Source organism: Felis catus, chromosome X (assembly GCF_018350175.1).
Source record: "Felis catus isolate Fca126 chromosome X, F.catus_Fca126_mat1.0, whole genome shotgun sequence".
NCBI lineage: Eukaryota > Metazoa > Chordata > Mammalia > Carnivora > Felidae > Felis > Felis catus.
In genome coordinates this window covers 119,183,932-119,200,302 of record NC_058386.1, presented here as the reverse complement: position 1 = coordinate 119,200,302, position 16,371 = coordinate 119,183,932, and the positions used below count along the sequence as shown (strand labels likewise).

At 50.2% G+C, this 16,371-nt stretch overlaps 1 protein-coding gene and 1 long non-coding RNA gene across 9 annotated transcripts in view; one reads left to right on the top strand and one right to left on the bottom strand.

Moving 5' to 3' along the window:
- LOC109496635 overlaps nt 1-3,021 on the top strand; it is a 105,109-nt gene extending 102,088 nt beyond the window's left edge. For all 7 annotated transcript variants that reach the window (XR_006593047.1, XR_006593049.1, XR_006593045.1 and 4 more), the window contains one exon: nt 1,007-3,021. This is a non-coding gene — a long non-coding RNA (uncharacterized LOC109496635). The remainder of the gene's footprint in view (nt 1-1,006) is intronic.
- Nucleotides 3,022-8,048: 5,027 nt separating this feature from the next.
- On the bottom strand, nt 8,049-16,059 carry SLITRK2 (SLIT and NTRK like family member 2). 2 transcript variants are annotated; one of them, XM_045050934.1, is made up of 3 exons: nt 15,932-16,059; nt 12,012-12,065; nt 8,049-11,516 (listed from the first exon to the last, which is right to left on the bottom strand). In XM_045050934.1, the coding sequence occupies exon 3, from the start codon at nt 11,471-11,473 to the stop codon at nt 8,936-8,938; it is 2,538 nt and encodes an 845-aa protein (XP_044906869.1). In that variant the 5' UTR covers nt 11,474-11,516; nt 12,012-12,065; nt 15,932-16,059; the 3' UTR covers nt 8,049-8,935. The 2 variants fall into 2 exon arrangements, with proteins under 2 accessions (XP_044906869.1, XP_006944110.2); XM_006944048.5 differs by lacking the exon at nt 15,932-16,059 and having other exon boundaries at nt 12,012-12,320.
- Between the last annotated feature and the right edge of the window lie 312 nt (nt 16,060-16,371).

The following is a 16,371-nucleotide window of genomic DNA, read 5'->3' as shown; positions in this document are numbered from 1 at the left end:
CCCCGCACCTGTGCTGTCTGTACTGACCGCTCGGAGCCTGGAACCTGCTTCGGATTCTGTGTCTCCCTCTCTGTCTCTGCCCCTCCCCCTCCCCCCCCCCTCAAAATAAACACTAAAAAGAACTGTTTCAACACAGGCAGAGACACGCCCCCCCCATTTTAATCTGTAAGAGCAGACAAAATAGCTTAGTTTTGAAATTTCAGAACCTTTGATATGTTGGCATAGCAGAACCGAACAACTTTCTGATGAATTTGCACAAAGCAAAATCTGAATAAAGACTGTTTAAAACTAGTCAGATTCCTTCAACACGCCCCTCTGTCAAATTACCCGGATGACTGCTTAACATGTACTTGCTTTTCAGAGATCAGTTTAGTAAATAAAACCTATTTTGTTCCAAAATTTCAAGTTAAACACTTAAATGTAAGCAGAGGGGTGCCTGGCTGCCTCAGTTGGTGAAACAGGCAAGTCTTGATCTCGGGGTTCTAAGTTCGAGCCCCACGATGGAGGTAGAGACTACTTAAAAAAATAAAGTCTTAAAAAAAAAGATGACAGCTTGGACAGGGATAACCAACATTTCCTTTTTCGTAACCTTCAGTAACATGAGAGAAAACACAGCGAGGTGTAGCTGGATTTTCCTTTCGTTCACTAATACATATTTTTTTAGTTTATTTATTCCAGAGAGGTAGAGAGAGAGCATGAGCAGGGGAGGGGGAGAGAGAGGGGGAGACACAGAATTCGAAGCAGGCCCCAGGCTCCGAGCTGTCAGCACAGAGCCCGATGCGAGGCTCGAACCCACCGACTGCGAGATCGTGACCTGAGCCGAAGCCGGACGCCCAACCGACTGAGCCACCCAGGCGCCCCAACTAATATTTTTACTAAGCCCCTCAGAAACCTCTGGAAAGCAGAGGAAGTTTTTAGATGCGTATTTTTTCTCTTTTCCACTCTTGCAAAGATCATGTCAGCTGAATATTACAAGACTGAGGGGGCTGTATTTCCTTGTTCCCAGGTAAAATCTATTTGACTGGATAGAGACACATTGGCCCAGCAATAAAACTATGGCTGAAGTTTACGATCAGGAAGAGGCCAAACGCCACTTGTGAGCTAAGAGCTTTGCTCACCGGAATGAATCGTTGGATTTCTGAAGCTCAGCTGAGTTGTCCAAGGGTCCATCAGTTTCCCCGATGATAAGAAAGTTGGCAGCGTTAGCTAAAAGGGTGGGATGATGAACAGCTGAATGGGAAAACTGCCCTGGGCCCCGAAATGTGATAATGGGCTCTTCCTAGATAGATTCGTCGTTTCCCTTTCTGAACTCTAACACAGAATAATTAAACCTATCACCCCATAGACTACTCCCCTGCAAAACAGCTAAATGAAAAACCCATCGCCTCCCCTGCCCCATCCCCCCACCAAAAAAAGCAGTTGGCTGTTGTGATTTACAAAGAAATGAGAAGAGTGGTTTGAACATTTTTAAAGTCCAGCTTGAGAAGAGAGCTTAAGCCAAGGCAGACGGTGCACTTGAATCGTGTCAAAATACAGTCGGAGGAAAGCAACGTCCGATGTCAACAACTGCAAGGGGGAGAGGGGTAAGAGATGTTCAGGTGGAATCTCCTGAATCATTGGTTGTTTATCATTTGCTTTGTGTGTGGCAGTCGCTCCCGAAATAGCCTGGAATCCTAGCGTACGAAAGTTAGATATGCCTGTTGAGTTCATCCCGTCCGACACGCTTCCGGTTGGAGAAACCGGGGCCCGGTGAGAGCTATGACTTGTTCTCACAGCTTTTGGCTTCACGAAGATCAGAACCCCGGGTCCCAGGACTCCTCATTGTGAAACGCTCCCTGTGGGTTCTCGTTTTGTATAAATCAGACTTGATGAGACAACCGTGTTCTGACAGAAATGTGGTTGAATATGGTCTGGAACCCAAGGAATTTCTCTCCTATCTGGAAGACTTCAGAGACAAACCAATTAAATATACGGAGCCATAGGAAGAACTAAGTGATAAGCTCTGGAGGAATTCATCATTCAAGCTTGTCAGGGAGTGCGTTTTTCTTCAACTCAGAATCTCCCAATTCCAAAAGCCAATAACAAGGCAATCTCACAGCTCAGCAGTAAAGCTACTTTTAAAATCTAGAATGAGATCATTGGGTTCAACAGACGGACTCAAGTATCACTTAAAATTGGGCCTGCCTGCATGTAATAAACTTTGGATCTTGGCTGTGTGTTACCAGAACGTCTCAGCTATCCTCATGGGGTGTGTCTTTGTGTTGTGTTGTGTGGTGTGTGTGTGTGTGTGTGTGTGTGTGTGTGTGTGTGTCTGAAAGCGAGTTCTGAAAATGTCCCAAGTGAACATTTGTTTCAGACTTCCGGAACAGCCAAGAATCCACTGTAATTATGCTTTGAACTTCTCTTCTCCCGTTTGCAACCCTTCCTTCATTGTTCACATGAAAGCCAGAGTCTTACTCATTTATTCATTAAGGAAGTACTTCCTAGAGAGTTACGACGTTCCAGAACACCATGTCAGGTGTTGATGATGTGAAGGTGAGAGGGGCCCGAGAAGCAGGGGACATGCCCCAGGATTATCCATTCACCTAGCCTGTATGCCCGGCGGTCACTTGGGAGCTGGAAAGTACCTTCTATTTCATGCTGTAGCCAACATTCTGTCAAGATCAAATCTGTCCCCAAATGCCAAGTAACTGGATCTGACAGATAATTAGCTCAAATGTTCCTTTTTAGGATACTGTTGATAGCAAACATAAAATAATGTTTGGAAATTAAATTAATAAAGATGATGTATGCTAATTACAAAGTGGTTGCCCGGGGAGACATGCATCGGGTTCATTTCCAGCCCCCGTTCAGGAAGGACAGGACAGCATCGATTTTGATGGTCTTTTTCCAGAATCAACAGACACATGGGACTTCCCGATGTTCTATTACCTGCATTCAGAATAGGGAGCTGTGCATTCCCTTTCATGGGCATATTCCATCTCAACTAATCTTTTTAGAGGATCAGATAATCTAGCAGATCCAGCACCAGCTCTCATTCTTCAACAGAACGAGGCGGATTGTTTCAGCTACCTTGGGAAGTCTCCATGAACAAGCTGAATATATTCTGCATCTAGCGAATTGATCATCTCAAGAGGGGGTAATTTGTGCCGAGTCTTCACGTTCGCCACAGGACTCTCAGGTCCTTTGTTAGGTTATACATGTGTGAATGGAGCATACTGACAGTGTATTCTGATGTCCGACCGAATGCGAATAGCGAAAGAAGTCACTTTGCTCTGTATGTCCCCACAGTTACGGTAACAAATGCGTCTCTCTCTCTCTCTCTCTCTTGCTCTCATTTAGCTCTAGTCTCTGTGAATGTAGTGATAACGTCTCCATTAGTGAATTCATAATTCCCACCCCTTGGATTTGCATGCCAATCTGTCTTATTTTATAAAATATGAATTTATTAGATTACTTACGGTATTAGGATTTTATCATGAAAAACAGTTGGCCGTGGTGTGGGTGGGTGTGTGTGGTGGGGGGTGTGCGGAATCAGTGGGCTCTCTTTCAGTTCCTAGAGAGACATGTCTGTTCGAATTGGTTTTTGTTACTCTTTTTACTTTTAATTTTTTAAGTCTGATACTAATGACATTCCTGGAAAAGTATTAAAATGATTTTCAAAGGCTCATTTTCCCCTTAATATGTAAATTATAATCATATAAAGGATAGAAGCCCTTAATTTGTAGACATCTGAACAGTCACATCGAAGTTCCAGTAATATTTTGTCATTAATTCCACCTAAAGATTCTAAAGAATTTTTCCCTAACTAATTCAAAATACTTTGTCCTTAATTCCTCCTAAGATTGTAAAGAACTTTTCTAGCTAATTCAGATGTTCATGTTTAGTGAATACTTTTGATTAACTGACAGCTAACTGTGGTATAAAATACCTGTATCGGCAGTTCATCCAATAAAACACAAGATCCTTTTCAGTATTTCATTTTGCCTATGAACAGCCCAAACTATGACATTCATTTTTTTTTAAACAACGTCACTATTTGGCACAGAAGTCTACAACGAGAGCTTGTTTCGCTTGCCATTTATTCCAGTAACTTGACAACGAGTATTTGCAACTAAATCTAACAATATTTGTACGAGTCCTTTCAAGCTAAAATACTGCTAAAAAATTCCAACGCACGTGCAATTCCATATATTTACCTACTACCGTATTTATTATAAAACCCGGGCTCTCAGCGCTTTATAGGATGTGAATACAGGAGTCCCTGTACCCTCCGATGAAACGTGGCCCCATCTGACAGAGGACACGCTGCTGAGAAGAGACCCATGTCCGATCGAGTTGGCCAGTTAGCTACTGGCGTTGGCTCCTCGGGCTGTTCAGGAATGCTACTGTGCCATCATAGAATCGCTCGATAGCTCAGTTCACACAGAACGGCGGCAGATTTTCAAGGCTAAGCCCTTAGCAACCAAGAGCCACGTAGCACAAGCAGCATCGGCAACACACACTATTGTGCAGGTGGACCGTTTTCAGCGACGTCGATGTTGAAAACCCAGACATACAAAACCGAGAAATTAAGAGTGATTGCTTGTATTCTAAAACGGTGTCCGGCTTTATAAAAGGATTCACAAGTGTCCTCTTAAGTGGCAACTCCCCTAATGTGTGTAAAATGCAACTGGATTTACAAAACTTCAAGGTACACGTGACTTTTTGCACAACCGTTTTGAGAAGCGAAGTGTGCCTGTAGAGAGTACTTCACTTTCCCTCTCAGGATTTAGGCAAGTGTCTCATCCTTGTATTGGGAAAGGACACTTAAAACCAAGATGTTGCCTTTTAAGCCACCGAAATGGAAAGCAAATATTGGCTCTGTGATGTGGACGTTCCAGAAAATTTAAGTACGTTCATGATTTTGTATTTACAATTTGGGGACTCATCTTTAAAATGTACACCTTTAGGTAGCACGAGTATGTAGCCATAATGTTGGGCCCTATTCTGCAGAAATGTCGCTGTATTTTTGTGGGGTTTTTTTCCTCCCTCTTTAGCCGCGTGATTTTAAAGAGACGTTAATGGTGGTTACTCCGTAGCTCGTCTATTTATGACATCACTTTTATACTTCACTGCACAGGATCACCTTTAAAAATCCAACTTCCTGCATCTCATTAGTGTTCCCACTGTTTACTCTGGGTGATTGTCATTCAGGGAAGGTTCTTCTTTATTAGCAGTAAGCTCCCTGGGGTGGGGTGGGGCGTAGGGGTGGAGGGGACTGGGCAGAGATGGGCCTACTGTATCTCTGTGCCCCCTCGGCACACAGCACAGAGCCTAGCACCTGGGAAGCAAGCACTCGATAAATATTTATTGAACGAATGGATGAGTGAAAAAAAATGAGTGAATCGGGAGAATTGTCTGCAAAGCTTTCTTCGCTCTAGATTCTAATCCAGTGTGTTTCTGGAATGTGTGTAATCAAAATGAGTTTCTGGGGTCTGAAAAAACACAGAGCCTCTCTCTTGTTCCCTATACGTCTTTCTCGGTAGAATCCATGAAAATATGGAGCCCTTGATGAGATGGAAATATTTGGAAAAATTAAATCACCTTAGAGGTTAGAGGACAAAGCAGAGGAAATTGAAGAGTCATTTCCTGACTCACCAACTGCTGGAGGGAACTAAAAAGATATAAAGGTTGACCAGAGTCCTGAACCGAATCAGATCCTTGGCCATTGTGCCCAGACTGAGCAGTGGTACTTTTGAGTGTGTGAATACAAACTTAGCCACAGGTATATTCAGAAACAGTGAAAGTAATTAATTAAGAGCTAGAATCGAAGGAAATTACCATTCGCCATTTGTAGGGCCAGACCTATAGATCTGTTCCAGGCGGGGCAGGGGGGAGAAGATCACATTCTGTTGGCTGGAACCATTTCGCTGTGCTGATGCTCATACGCGTGACAGGTGGCATATGAAATAAAAGTGAAATAGCAAAATCCAGCTGTAGGAGATAAACGAAATCCTAAAATTCTGTCTGAAAGCACTTGAGTGGATACCGCAAAACAACATAGTGGAGGTGCTAATAAGTTAATAAATGTAAAAGTGTTTGTGATTTGCATTAGAAAACAAAGCTTCGAAGTGTATGGTGTATGCTGCCTTTAAATGAAATAGTCTGAACCACATTCAAACAATTTCTCTTAAAGCCTAATACAAATAAAGTAAAACTCGAAGGAGCATATGGGAATCTAGATGTACATCATAATTATTAAGCGAGAGAGTTTATGCATCTGACTTCTTCCAGGAGGCCTCTTTAACATCATGTAACTAAATGGATATTAAGATATCTCTACTTAAGATTAATGAATTGCTTTTTCTGTGGATAATGGAATGACTTTACTTTCCGGTGAATAAGAACAAACACTGAAGTGGAATCACGTCAGTAGTTCTAGTTAGATATATAGTTTAAACCTAAAAACCATCTTAACAGAATATGTATACTAATTTGCCTTTATAATCACTTCCCAAAATACCTACCTCTGTATTCTGTATTTATCACTGCATGAAATGAGAGCACCCACAAGAGGATTTTTGAAACTCATTTATATATATATACGGGTGATGGGTACACGCGCGTGTCTGTGTGTGTGTGTGTGTGTGTGTGTGTGTGTATATATATATATATTTCTCTCAAAGAGGAGGTGTTTTTTCTGGGAGCTATCTCCAAGTTCACTTAGCATGATACTCTCTGTCCTCTTCTATGACATGTAAAATCTCACTACGTTAACATTCTTGTAGATCATTTGTAGATCATTTCGGGCCATTTTTGTAGATCATTTGACTTTGATCTAATGGACCTGAATAGGAATTATGATCTCTAATCCAAGAGTGAACACGTTAGCTTGTCACTGTAGATATTCAGAGATTTTACGTTGTTGAAGGCATTTTTTTCCCAGAGGCCCCTTACATTTAAATATCCGTAATTAACTTCTATTGTTAAAAAACGATTTTGCACCAGTAGTTATTAATCCAAGTAATTTCTAACTGAAAGCCTGTCGCATGAATTGTTTATAGTGACGGACACTATACTATTAGTCACTTTAAAGCTTCAAAAGTAAGTTATGAGGATCCACTTCAATCTCCACATGATAATAAAGGATTATTATGTGCAGTAACCTATTTATGAAAAGGAAACAGTGTGCTTCTTTCAGACGCCATCAATTGCTTTAATAAGGAATTGAAAAGCTGAACTACTTTATATGCAGATCACCATCCCAGTTGCATAAGGATTTACAATAGACAAAACAAAACTATTTTTTGTTGTAAAGAAGGGCTGTTTGTTTAAATCACACCATAATGTTTGCATCTAAAAATTCTTTACAGGCTAATAAGGCTTCATAAATGTTGTATAGACTCGATCAGTTAAAATCCTTTTAACGCTAAGACCAAAACGAAAGGCTTGCTCCAGCTGATGAGGAAAAAAATGCACGTAACCCGTGCCTGAAGAAGGCAGAGGGGAAAAGATCCCTCCTTTCTCGGTTTTGGTCGTTTTGAATTGACTCGGAGATGCAAACAGTACATGATGTGATAGCACCCCATGAATGCTTCAATAAATGTAAGAGGAAAGTGCTGCTTTCTCTGAAAATGTGAAAATTGAGGATTCTGAGTCTAATCTTTAACCCTAAAAAGAAACAGAAGGTAATGCATACACTTGTCTCTGCTGCCTTGAATTTGCAGAGAAGTTACTTGGGATGTTTTCACCTCACCTTGGAAGTCTTCCTTCTTTCAAGGTATTGAATGGCTCCTGTGTCTTTATTAAATGAGGTGTGTGGCGGCCTCTACTGGTGCGTGTTTATAGAAAATGTTTCCATAGGCAGAAAAAATAGTAATTTCAATTAAAAAGTTAGAGATCCACTCTTTCACTTAAATATATAAAAATATCTAATTTAGTGCAGAAAAGATATATTACAAGCCGTGTAATGCACTCTGGATCAGGAAAATAACCTAAAACACTGACCATGTTAGCGTAAAATAATGATTTACGGAAGGGCATTAATTGTTCGATGCACTCTGATATTGGGTTAAATATATTTTATTAATGAATTACTAATCCCGACTGAGGCAGTCTGACCTCTAGTCCACTGTTAAATCCCCTTAGTTGACTTAAATAAAATCACTTAGAACAAACCCAGAAGAAAGGAAATATTTTACAGTTAAATCTCTAAAGTCCTACAACTAGAATCATTTGATGACAGGCTGGTTTCTATAACTCAAGCAAACTGTACGTTGACTTCATATAGCTGACATTTTCGTCTATTTTACAGTGTTTTTAATTTCAAAAATACAACACATTAAAATATGTCCAATTTATCAAAGCTAACAGCAACATTTAAGTAATGTACTTAAAGTGCAAAGGCACTTTAACACAAAGAAGTGTTGCCTGGCGGCTATACTTGGAAACTGAAGACAGAAATACCACATATCATTATTTACAAAAGAATGTATAGTCTCCAAAGGTCTTTGGAGATCTTCTACAAAATACGCCAAATATCCATTTTTAACGTGAAAAGTTTGCTTACTCTTTCTTCATTCACTACAATCTCCTCTTCCCATTCCCACACACTGGAAAAAGAAAGGAAGAAAAAAGAAACAAAACCATCCATAGAACATACGGAAAAAAAAAAAAAAAACAAAAACAACGCACCGTAGAAAACACTCGTGTTCCGTGACGATTCCTAAGGAGAGAAGGGGGGAAAAGGCGGGGGAGGGGAGCGAGAGAGAAATAATTTAAAGGAAAACTTGGAAACGCAGTATCATTGCTTCACCCCATCCCCCACGCATTTTCAAAGTCCCCCATTGATGCCGAGGAAGGGAGAAGGCAAACACACACAAAAGCCAATGTAGTGCTTCCAACAGTTTGCAGCAGCACCCTCGGCTGCCATAGGGTTGTAAATGGTTTCCCTTCACAGCTGACTGATTGCAGTTTGTTTTTCCAGAACTTCGAGGTAGTCTGGTTCGGACTGCGGCTTAGCTTGCAGTAAAGGGTGGTCGGGTTTTGACTGCCCCACAAAGCATTTCCTGGGAGTTCCGTACAAAACGGTTTTATTGATTCTGTCTTGGTTTTGGCGTCGAGATTCATACGCAGGGGCGAACTGCCTCTTCGGTAAGGTACAAAAGTTATAGTGGGCGAGTCCTGCGCTGGGAAGTTCCTTGACCCGCTCGGCGATGTTCTGGTACAGCAGCTCGGGCTCTCTGGGTGCGGCCGGCTTTTCCAGCAACTCGGCGGCGCTTATGGTGTAGGCAAGCGTGGCCGGCTCTTCCTTTTTCTCGTCCAGGTTGCCATAGCTGAAGTCTTGCAGGTTGCGGTAGTAGGCTACCGGGTCTCCTTCCTTCTGCATGTAGATGGGGTTCTGGCACATCTGACCCACGGGGGGGGGGATGTAGTTGTAGACGTGGCCGTCCGTCTTATCCTGAGTCTCGCTGTTGTAGGACCCGTACTGTAGCTGGAAGGAGCTCACGTCGAGGCTGTTGGCACTCCTCGGGACGCTCGGCACCCCCTTTCTGCGTTTCAGGACGAAGACGAACAAGCCGGCCCCGAAACAGACAGACAAGATGAAGACCACAAGCAATCCTAAAATTAAGACGGAGAGTGGAACCTCAGTGTGTAGTTCGGGGTAGGAACTGGGGGCCACGCTGAGCGACCGGGGAGTGTCTGTGTTGTGATTCATTGACAAAACGGTTCCGTCTGACAAGTTCGGGCTGTCCGGACAGATGGCCTCCCGCCCCAGAAACTTCAGTATCTCCCCTGCGTGCTTGGCGGGAGATTCACAGGTCACCTCGTTGATGATGACGGGGGAGTTGGCGTGTTCCGTCCAGTCCTTTAGCCCCATGATGTCACAGGTACAGTCCCACGGGTTCTCTTGCAGGTCGATCTGAATGAACGCCGGGAGCTGATCCAGAACCCCCTTCACGGGCAGGTGGGAAAAGTGGTTGTTTCTCAGGTTCAGCCTGGTGAGGGCCGTGCCCCCGAATATGTTGTCAGGCAAGGAGCGCAGCAGGTTGTTGTTGAGAAACAGTAGCTGGAGGTTAATCAGAGCATCGAAGGTCAGCGGTTTAATTTCCTTAATGACATTATACTCTAAATAGAGATACTGCAGGCTCCGCAGCCCGTGGAACATAGAAGGGTACAGCACTTCAAGGTAATTGCCGTTCAGATAGAGTCTGCGTAAACTGGTCAGGTTTGTGAAGGCACCCTCCTGAATGACCGCGATCCTGTTGTTTCCTAAGTGCAGCAGATCCAGAGAACTGTATTCTGAGAGGTCGTTCTTATAGACAGTCTGGAGATAGTTCCCTGTCAGGTAGAGTTTCTTTGGGCTGGTGGGTCTGGGCTGCAGGTCGGAGATGTTGGTGAACTTCCTTTCCTGGCAGTTGACGTTTAGGCCGTTGTCGGAGCTCTGAGAGGTGCAGACACAGCTACTGGGGCAGGTGAGGGGCACGGGGGACTTGGTCTGGTACACCATGATCGGTCCAAAGCTCTGCCTGTCCTTTGAGACGGTGACCCGGGGAGTTGGGCGATTTCTCATTTTGGGCGGCCGGCTGGCTTTGGGGGCCCTGGTCGGGTTGAGCGCAGGATTCACCGTAGGCGACAGCCTTTGGACGTGAGTGTCAGCGTGGCCACCCCTCTGACTGGCGTCCCCGGGGCTCTTTCTGGGACAGAGGTCTTGCCTGGTCAGTTGGGTCACATCCTTCCCGTGCAGTCTAAAGGGAGTCTCGCAGACGATCTCCCCCACGAACACCGTTATGGTGTCCAGCCAAGCCTTGAGAGGAAGTAGGTCACAAGTGCAATTCCACGGGTTTTCCTCCAGCTGGATCTCCATGATGCCTCCAATATGCTCAAGGACGCCGGCGAAAGGCATCACCTTCAGCCTGTTGCCTCTCAGGTCCAGGTGGGTCAGCAGGACGAAGCGGAACACATTGCTGGGCAGCGACAGCAGAAGGTTGTCATTCAGGATGAGCACTTTGAGCTTATTCAGTTTGCTGAAGGCCCCCGCCTCGATGGCACTGATGTAATTGTAGTCGGCCTGGAGGTACTCGAGGCTCTCCAGGCCGAGGAAGGTGTCTTCCCTCAGCACCTCGAGCTTGTTGTTGTTGAGGTGCAGTCTCTTGAGGGTCTTGAGGCCGCTGAACGCCCCGGTGCGGATCTCCTGCAGCCCGTTGTTGCCCAGGTGGAGGGTCACGGCGTTGGAGTAATTGACGAACTCGTTAGGGTACAGGCGGGTCAGGAGGTTTCCATTGAGGAACAGCTGGTAGATTCGATACTGGGGGGGCTGGAGCAGGCTGACAGTTGTAAATCCTTTGTTTTCGCAGTTAATATTCAGTACGTTTTCCTTCTCTTCGCACAGGCAGCGGATCTTGCAAATGTCTTTGGCAGTTTTGCGGCTCTCCGTGTGTAAGATCCCGGCCACGGTTAACACGCTGAGGAACCAAACGCCGCTCAGCATCTTTAGGCACCGTCGGTGTCAGTTCAGGTACCTACAGGCAAACCTTGGGGAAGGGTGCCGGAGAGAGCAGGATGCGGGGGAGAAAGAAACAAGGAAGCCCGATTAAAATGGCAAAGCAGGGGGGCGGAGTGGGAGGCAGGGACGATGCGGGGAGTGGGCAACACGGCAGAATGAAATCACTGCGTTTCTCCAAGCGGTTTCTTCTCTCCTCGCCCTCGCCCCCGCCCCCGGCCCACCCACACGCGCGTCCCGGAGCACACATGCTTGCACCTGATTTCCCGGCGGGTCGCAGCCAGCCACGGAGTCATTAGTAATCGAGTTGTCCTACTAAATCCAGCCCATCTCCTCCTCCCCTGGGGTAGCTTGAAGAGATCTCGGGCGGCTCGCCCGTCTTAGGCTCGCGGCAGAAATTGCTTTACTTTTTTTTTTTTTTTTTTTTTTAACTGCGCAAAAAGGGGGTGGGAAAATCAGGGGACTGGCGGTGGGGGAGGGGGAGAGGATGGAAGCGCCAAGGCAGCGCGGGGTGGGGGTTACTCACACATCAGGAGAAGACGGGACCCCTCTCCTCTGCAGTCCGCCAGTAGTTTGGCATCTTCGGAAAGAGAAGAAGAGCAAGGTAAAAGAAGACGCCGCTTCCGGGGGGATGCCCTGCTTTCCGCCGGCGGATTTAATTTGCCTGGGGAGGGGGGGGCGGGGTGCGCAGAAATCCGAAATCCGGCAGGCCGCAGGGGAGGAGAGGACGGCCGGGGCGGCTGCAGGCTGAGCCGACGGCGACCCGGGGGTGCGGTTGCGGAGGGAGGTCGGGGAGCCGGCCGGCCCGGGTGGCGGGCGGCGGCGGCGGCGACGGCGACGGCGACGGCCGAGCCTGGGCGCGCGCTTCCGATGCGCTGGCGGCGGCAGCAGTGCGCCCGACAGTTTGAATTTGAGAGGTTTTGCAGGCTCCCCCGGACAGGGCTGGGGTGACGTCACGCGGGGAGGGGGCAAGCGGCGGATCGAGGGCGCGCGGTGGGGGAGGGAGGGGCAGATGCTTCCCTTCCCAGCGAGCGGCTTTGCAAAGCTCGAATCCGGGCTGCGTCAGTTGCTTCTGAACTACTCCACCTCCAGCCCGGCGGGCGGCGAGCGGCTGGCGAAGCCCCTGGAGAGGGATTCTCCAGGAGGGGTCCCCGCTAAGGGGCTGCGACCGCCGGGACTCCTCCGGCCCCTGGCCCCTCCGAGTGGTTTCTTCCACCTGCTATCCCTCCTGGCCATTCCACTAGGGTCTCATTCCAAATTCCCAAGCAGAGGTCCGGATCTTCCCAGTGAGAGGGTGTGTGTGTGTGTGTGTGTGTGTGTGTGTGTGTGTGTGCGCGCGCGCGCGCGCTCCTGTGTGTGTGGGTGGGAGATGTGCCTCTTTGCTCCAGGACTGGGGCCCGCCTGCCAGCCTCCTAGATCTCCTGCCCCCGTGCTCTCGGTGCGGAGTGCGGTGTGTGCCCGCTCCACAGTGCCTGTGTAGGAGGGCGAAGAGGGGATTTGTGCCTTACATACACAGCTTTGTTTCAGTGCTGAGAGAAGTACTTTCTGGGCCGTGACTGGCCAAACACACATTCGCCTGGATTCTGAAAGCCAGCTCAGCGTTAGAGACGAGCGGCTTCAGAACCATTCTCTCCCTGAGGTTTATAGTTAGCCAGAAGATGAAGTTTAAATGCGTGCTCTGCGCCTGCAGGAAGGAGGAGTGGGTGTCAGAAAGACACTGCCAGGCTGAGCCTCGCTCGGCTGGGTGTGGGAGCCCCAGCGCGGGCGCCCGCGGAGGGGCCTAAAGCTGCAGGCGACAAGGGCAGGGGAGCTAGAACGAAGGCAGCAGTGCGGGAAGGCCGGCGGCCGAGAACCGGGGGAGACAGGGGGAGAGGTCCCGCCCGACATCCAGTGCGCCTGGGTTCTGATCTAGCTCTGTGGCCAGGTTGCTCGCTTCTCTCTGCAACTTCGCATCGCCCTTGGCAGAAGGGAATGGGGCTGTACGGGCCCTTCCGGTTCTGACATTCGCTCGGATTCACAGAACCTTTGCACGCCATTAACAGCCAGGTGTCGGCTTTTGGCCTCCATTATCCCGCTTCTCCTTAATGATCTTAAGGTCCCCTGGAACCGGGCGTCTCCCGTGTGGGGGTCCATTTGCAAGATGCCGTTATCTGCTACCGCCCGGGAGGGCCAGGGCGCCTCTGGCGAGTCAGGGAAAAGGGGCGATCAAAGAGAGGGGTAAATGAATCGACCCAGGGTGGGCCTGTCCCACAAAACACTCACACTTGCTTTCCCTGAGCGCTGCAGGCAGAGCTGACACAGGGTCCCATTGCCGGGCCGCATTTGGAACACAGACCAGCCCCACGGGCGGAATGAGCCGCCTAGGATGCAAAGCCCCCCGCGTCTCCCCTCCCACCTCCCTGCTCCGCTCGGGTCCTGGGACTCACTGTTCGGCCCACACTGGCTCTCTCCTCCCCAAGAAGGGCTCTGATAGTTTCCCAACTTGGGCAGGAAGGCAACCTGTGGCTCTCTGGCAGTCTCCTCCGGAGTTTTTCTCAGCCTTTCACGGCTCCCTGTCCTTTCCCTTCCGGGAAGAGCCTTGGACCAGACGTCATGCGCCCCCTCCCCATCCTGTAGTTCTTGCTTGGCCTCGGGGAAGATCCCGGCCTTCTGGGGCCTCAAGTTTTCCTTCTCTGTGCCAAAGGGCAACACGGAGCCCAGCCGTCCTCAGCGGGGGAGGGGCAGCCCGTGAGCCCCCCCCCCCAGCCGTGGCCGAGTGATGCAGTGAGCGATTAAGCTTCCTTGCATAGCAAAGGGGCATTTGTTTCGACATGTTGCTAAATATTAAATATACGTAGTTCCTAGAGAGATATGGCTTATTCGTTGTCGTTCATTTAACAAACATGTATTAATTAGGTTAATATTACATTGAAGCAGAAGCCAGCGTGAGAGCTGGACAAGACCTTTGCAATGAGATTCATTTTATAGATGAGGGCATTCCTCCACCAGGACGAGTGCTGACTTCCTGAAGTTCAAGAATCCATACAATTAGAACCAGAACCCAGAGGGATTCGGAGTCCTGGTCCAGGACCTTTCCCCACAGCTCACCAGTGCTCAGTGTGAATTAGTGAAGGGCTGTCGGCCTCAACTTAGTGGTGTCTACCTAAATGTGTGCTTTAAGAAAAAAAAAAAAGTATTTGGAAGTGAAATATCAAATATGAGTTGTAGTTAGCAAATATAGTAATTTCCTTCAAGACATTGATGAGGCTGCCAGTAGTCTTTAAGGACAGAGACTATTAAACATTTCAGAGAGAGAGAGACAGAGAAAGGGATAGATGGATGGGGGGGGCAGCTGGCAGAGCTTGAAACCCGTGAAAATGATAGAGCGAAGGAAGCGTGGTGGTAAGCTGGCTGGAGTTGGGGGGGGGGCGACACTGGGAATCCTGAGACGGGGTGACAGATCTTCCTTCCACGGTCGGCTTCCGACACGGGTCGGTGGACTCTCCCACCACTGCTCGGTCTCCTGCCTGTCGCCGGGCTTCCGCGGCCGCTTTCCCAAACCCAGTTACTGAGGCCGAATCCGCCTCAGCGGGAGAAAGCACTTTAAGTAAGTTTCCGAACGGCCCCGCGTCTCGGGAGGAGCCGCCGCAGCACCTGCCGGCGACAGCGGGCTTTTAAGGCGGCGAAAGGTCCTGGGTGAACTGGGAGCCCACGGGAGGCAGGGACGGACACTAAGATAAGGCAAACGCCCCCTCTCGTCGCTGGAGCGACGGAGCCACAAGCGGGGACTCCGTCGCCTTGGTCTCCCTCGCCTCCGAGTAGAGAGCCCGGCTCGGGTCGCCGGTGCTTCCACGGGGCGCGGGGAGTTGCCGGCGGGGTCACAGCCTGTGCCGCCCGGCCGCCCGCCGGGCCTGGGGGAAGGGCGGTTAACGGGAGTCCCGCGGGCCTGCCGGGGAGGGGTGTCCGCGGCCCGCTCGCCCTTCTTCCCCCTTCCGCTACCCGCCCCCCCCCCCACCTCGGCAGGTGCGGCTCCCGGAGGGCGCTTCCGGGCGGCCCGGGGGCGCCAGGCGAGTCCCCAGTCTCCGGGGACCCGGCACCGACCGCTAGCCCAGCCCTCCTCGCCCTCCCCCGGGGCGGCCAGACGCCCGGTACCCGGAGCCGGGGCCCGCAGGCGCGACGGCCACCCGCGCTGCCCTCGCCCCGGGGCCCGGCACCGCGCGCCGGCGAGCGTTCTCCTCGGGAGCGGCAGCTCGCACCGGGCCGGCGGTGGCCCCGCGGCCGCGCGACGCCCGGAGCCCGACCACGCCCGCGCGGACCGTCTCGGAGCCGGCGAGCCCGGGCGGGCGGGGGTGGCCACCGCGGGCCGCCCGCACCCGATCCCCCACCCCCGCCCCCCACCCCCACGAGGGGAGCCGGCCGGGCAAGGCTGGGGGCCGAGCGCGGCGCTCCCGAGTGCCCAGAACTTACCCGGCGAGCGCGCCACCCGCAGCTTCCCCCGGAGGCGCCCGCAGCATCGGCCGGCCGGGAGGCGCGGGAGCCGGCGCGGCCCGGGAGCGGGGGCACGGCGGCGAGCGCGGGCGGCGCCCCCAAGGGCAGGCAGGTCCCCGCTGGAGCGGCGCGCCGGCGGCCAGCGCTTCTGGCAGGAAGCGGGGCGGGAGCCGGCAGGGAGGAGGGAAGAAGAACGGGGGCGGGAGGGGGAGGTAGGGACGGCCGCCCCTCTCCCGCACTTATCAATCACCCTGCGGATCAAATGTCCCCGCCGTGCACCCGGGAGGGGGATGCGGCAGCCCACAAAGGGGCCGCCGCTCCATCGCTCTGACGAGCGCCGCGGAGCGCCGCTCACGCCTCCCAGCCCCTCTCGCCTGGAGCCCTGCCCAGCCCTTGCAGCTTCTACCGTGGGCTGCGGC